This window comes from Solanum stenotomum, chromosome 1, assembly GCF_019186545.1.
Source record: "Solanum stenotomum isolate F172 chromosome 1, ASM1918654v1, whole genome shotgun sequence".
Taxonomy (NCBI): Eukaryota; Viridiplantae; Streptophyta; class Magnoliopsida; order Solanales; family Solanaceae; genus Solanum; species Solanum stenotomum.
In genome coordinates, this window is record NC_064282.1 from 32,876,885 (window position 1) to 32,882,049 (window position 5,165).

A 5,165-nucleotide genomic window follows, 5' to 3' on the forward strand; every position below is an offset into this window, starting at 1 on the left:
GGGGGGGGGGGGGGATACACATAATGCTTCGTTGATTTATTTACTTAAATTTCAGTCTAAATGTAAGTAACAGCAGTGTTCACATATTCCTATATTATATTCTAAATACACCATTACCTAACATAATCCTAGTTCTACTCCATAACTATATGGCAACCACTGATCGATCAAAAAAGCTATAAGACAAGTAATTGGATTTCAAATGATAATGTTGCTCAAAGGTAATAATTTAGAACATTGCAGAGAGAACATGAAATATGCAAGAGCTCAAAACAAGCCAGACTGACTGATAAACATGAACAGGTACCATTCCTTTAGTTGAAGGGAAAATTGGATCAAAGCACAGATGATGATGATGGGATACATACTGTTGCAGTTACTTCATGCTTCTGCAGGTAAACCTCAACAGATGATGGATGAATGGATCCTGGAGGTCCTGTGAGTGCTCCAGGTGGCCGCATGAGGTTAGGATTTGAAAAAGGAGGGCCACCAGCTGCTTGACCATAGATATTTTGCATCGGAGGACCACCCATGCTATTGAACCCACTAGGAAGAGTTGGTACTGGATTTTGAAGCGGAGGATCACCCATTCTCATTTCCTAATGAACAATTGCAACAACAAATGTCTATATTTAGCGTCGCAGTGGTTAGGAAATTTTACAAGCAATGCAAATGCCATCCCAAAACATTCTCAATTGGAAAAATATTAACTGTACAATATCTTAAAACTGCCTAGTAATATATATCATATTTAGCACAAAACTTCCCTATTTCAAAATAAGTATGAAGTAAAACTTCCCTATTTCAAAATAAGTATGAAGCAAATATGCTTCACAATGGAGTTGACTGGTTCTGGCAACATGTCATATAAAGTTATTAACAAAGACAAAATGTATTGTGCGTAGAAAGTGATGATATAAATGGACCTGGAAAGTTGCATCTAATAGAAACAGCAACAAATGATATGGAAGTAACATACATGCTGATTTCTTGCTACAGGTATAGCTGCAAGCTTGGGTTGCTGAGGCGGAGGCCTAATTCGACTATCCATGTTACTGTTGTAATAATAGTCATTTCCTCCTCTTCCGACTGCGTTTTCCTCATAACCCTTTGATCCAACTGGGGGTGTATCCAGCTCATGACCATGTGACATACTTGAGCCCATCTGACCGGGAAAGCGTGGACCAGGCGGCCTCTGACCTGAATCATTTGTATTTTGCTGCCATTGACCCAAAGATGATGGTTGTTGGACATTTACAGAAGAACCGCCAAACTGCAAAGCTTGAGCAGGCTGAGCAGACATCTGAGGTCTGATAACAGAACCAGTCCCCACTTGCGGATTCTGAGCAGATGATGCACCAGTTTGCTGAACTTGTTGTGGCGAAAACCCAACTTGTTTACCTTGGGGGAAATCAACTTCTTCCCTTTGCTGAAATCCCACTTTATGCTCTTGTTGATGAGAAAACTGTTGATTCTGCGGAACGTGCTGATTTTGCTGCTGTGGAATTTGCTGTCCCTGTGGAGGCAAATTTTGTGGATACGCAACATGCTGTGCCTGCTGATGAGAAAATTGATAACCATGTGGTTGTCCCATTTGTACACTTGGGAATGCTTGTGCTTGGGAGCCTAGTTGTTGTGGCATTATTTGTTGTACTGCTGGTTGAGAAACATGCGGCCCTGGCTGATTGGGAGTTTGTCCCATTTGCAATGGCATCTGATGACCAGGTTGCTGGATCATTTGAGACCGAAGTTGTGGCATAAAGGATACCTGTTGGATGGCAGGACCAGCTGGTGATCCTTGTTGCTGCCCTGTTGAAACACCTTGTGATCCATGTGGTACCTGTTGTGTTACTTGTGGATGTTGTGACATGTGTGTCATTTGGCCTTGTTGAGCAAACGCCTGTTGGTTCTGTTGGCCTTGACTATCATATTGTTGCACAGTGCTAGCTCCTGGTATAGGAGCCAACTTAGGTGCAGAAGCTTCCGGAGGTGGACCAGGCGGCAGTGGAGGAGGTAAAGCTGATGGCTTCTCGTACTGAGTAACATTAGTTTCTGGATTCCAGAAGTACAATAACCCAGTACTACCATCAACTAAGCCCTTCCAAGGTTGGGGTAAATTTGGATCATCGGGTGCATAACGAGGTCCCAAGGAAGCCGTAGCTGCCTCAGGAGTTGTCATACTTGAGCTACCTAAGGCAATCCACGGAAAAGGTCATATATGAATTGACTAGATATAATGACAAGCAAAGGGTATTGTAGTACATACTAAACGCGAATATGCTAACAAGCATACTATCATCAAGTAAATCAGATAATAATTAAACAGATATTTCCCTATGAAAACAATCCAAAGTCCTAACCAGATTACTGTTCTCGAGCATAAAAGGCCAAATGACAGTTTATGCCTATTGAGTTGAAGTACAAACTTAGCTTAAGGAGACATTACTAGCATTCTGAGCCCCATTTCAGCTGTGAATAGTGAACATGAGTAGATAAACTGAACGATTGGTCAATCAACTTAACAGACAATCCCCTCGTTTTGTTTGAAACAACTCAAAAAACAAAATAGCAAACGGTGCAAACTCATCATCGTACACACCAAAACCAAAACAAAAAAACAGATAAATTTTTTGTAAGAATTTCTGAGATTATAAGCCGTTTCAAGCTAATCAGACCGTGCAAACTTGAATTGGAAGGACAACATGAAAGAGAGAGAAACAAAATAAACTAGATTTGCTGCTTTTAGATACTCAAAACCTAAAAACATATCCAAAACGCACCACTTCAAGCCAAAAAAAATAAAAACTTTAGTGGACCATCAGAACTAGGAAATTCAAACTAGTTCATGCATGTAGGAATCTTACTTCATCGCACAACCGAAAAAAAAACAGGCAGATAGTAGCTGAGGACAACAACGAAATTGATGAACGGAAATCAAACCTCAATTGAGTAACCTGCACGGAAGCTTTGTGTACGGCGAGCTCCAAGTGCCGAGTGCCGAGTGCCGACGGCCGACGGAAGAGGATTGTACGCTTAATTTGAAGTTTAGGGTTCAGGTCTTTCGAGAAGAGAATTGCCTGCTTGTTGGACTATATTCTTTCTTTAAATATGGACCTGTTGGGTTGGGTTGGGTGGGCTGATTTTCTTCTTCTAAACAATCACTTAAAAATATCTTTGCTAGAAAAATAAAATAAAAAATCAAACACTACTAATCATTTTCCTTTCATAATTCAACTAGTCACTTTTACCATTCTTTTGTGTGATGAAAGAGGAAATTTACATTGAAAAATAAATAAATTGAATGCATAGTCATTCAAAGAACTTGTTTGGTCGTTTTTCTTATGCTCTTTTTTAACATATTTTGATTGTTGAAAGTATTTGATGGAGTATTCATAGCTGATAATTATTTGATTCATTGTCGGTTAACAGTTATTTGATTTATTCTAACAATAGTTGAATCTGTTAGTATTTACTTGATTTTAAATATTAAAATGTATTTCTTCTAAATTATTTATGGTCTGTCGGATGCTCTGTTTTAAAATTTCAATTTTTTATTGTCTGCAAAATTTAAAAAAGGATATAAAAATGTTTAGATAGAAGAACCTAGGTTGTCACCGTGTTATTGAAGTTTAACCGGTCTTTACACTGGTTATCTTTTAAAAACTTAGAACTCAAGATAAGTTATTGAAATTAAGGCAATAACTCAATGGACTGTGTCTTGTCTGTCAAACAAACGAGAAATTGATTGAATACATAGTCATTCGATAGAACTTGCATGGGTTGTCTTTCAAATGCTCTTTGTTAAACATATTTTGATTGTCGATAGTATTTTATATTCATAGTTGACAATCATTTGATTCATTGTCGGTTAACAATTATCTAATTTGTTCTAACATAATAATTGAATATGTTAGTATTTACTTGATTTTAAAAATTAAATATGTTTTTTTTCTAAATCATATATGATTTGTCAGATGCTCTGTTCTAAAATTTCAGACTTTTATTGTCTGTAGAATTTAAAAGGGGATATAGAAGATGTTTAGGTAGAATAATCTAGTTTGTTACAATATTGTTAAAGTTAAACCGATCTTTACACTATGGTTATTTTTTCATGAAAAACTTAGAACTCAAGATAAGTTGTTGAAATTAGGGATATAACTCTATGGACTATGTCTTGTCTGTCAAACAAACGAGAAAATAATCGAATGCATGCCATTAGATAGAACTTTCTTGGGTGGTCTTTCTCATGCTCTTTTTAAAACATATTTTGATTGTCAATCGTATTTTATATTCATAGTTGATAATTAGTCGATTCATTGTCGGTCAACAATTATCTGATTTATTCTAACATAATAATTGAATTTGTTACTATTTACTTGATTTTAAAAATTAATGTATGTTTTCTAAACCATATATGGTCTGTTAGATACTTTGTTCTAAAATTTCAAATTTTTATTGTCTGGAAAAATTTAAAAGGGGATATAGAAATTGTTTAGGTAAAAGAATCTAGTTTGTTATAATGTTGTTAAAGTTAAACCGGTCTTTACCCTATGGTTATTTTTTCATAAAAAACTTAGAACTCAAGATGCCTTGTCTGTCAAACAAATGTGAAATTGATTGAATGTATAGTCATTCGATAGAACTTGTTTGGATGGTATTTCTCATGTTCTTTTTAAAACATATTTTGATTGTCAATCGTATTTTATATTCATAATTGACAGTTATTTGATTCATTGTCGGTCAACAGTTATCTGATTTGTTCTAACATAATAATTGAATTTGTTAGTATTTACTTGATTTTAAAAATTAAATGTATTTCTTCTAAACCATATATGGTTTGTTAGATGTTCTGTTCTAAAATTTCATCTTGCAAAATTTTAAAAGGGGACACATAAGATGTTTAGGTAGAAGAATCTAGTTTGTTACGATGTTGTTAAAGTTAAACAAGTTTTTACACTATGGTTATTTTTTCATGAAAAACTTAAAAGTCAAGATAAGTTGTTGAAATTAGGGACATAACTAAATTAATTGTGTCTTGTCTGTCAAACAAACGAGAATATTGATTGAATGCATAGTCATTCGGTAGAACTTGTTTGGGTGATCTTTCTCATGCTCTTCTTTAAACATATTTTGATAGTCAATAGTATTTTATATTCATAGTTGAC

The 5,165-nt window shown here is 35.4% G+C and overlaps 1 protein-coding gene across 2 annotated transcripts in view; it reads right to left on the reverse strand.

Moving 5' to 3' along the window:
* The window catches only part of LOC125861301 (DEAD-box ATP-dependent RNA helicase 46-like), a 9,251-nt gene extending 6,158 nt beyond the window's left edge, over positions 1-3,093 (reverse strand). For both annotated transcript variants that reach the window (XM_049541231.1, XM_049541235.1), the window contains exons 1-3: positions 2,941-3,093; positions 980-2,190; positions 369-599 (exon numbers count right to left, since the gene is read on the reverse strand). In XM_049541231.1, coding sequence (XP_049397188.1) covers positions 369-599; positions 980-2,179 — 1,431 coding nt within the window. In that variant the 5' untranslated portion in view covers positions 2,180-2,190; positions 2,941-3,093. The remainder of the gene's footprint in view (positions 1-368; positions 600-979; positions 2,191-2,940) is intronic.
* Between the last annotated feature and the right edge of the window lie 2,072 nt (positions 3,094-5,165).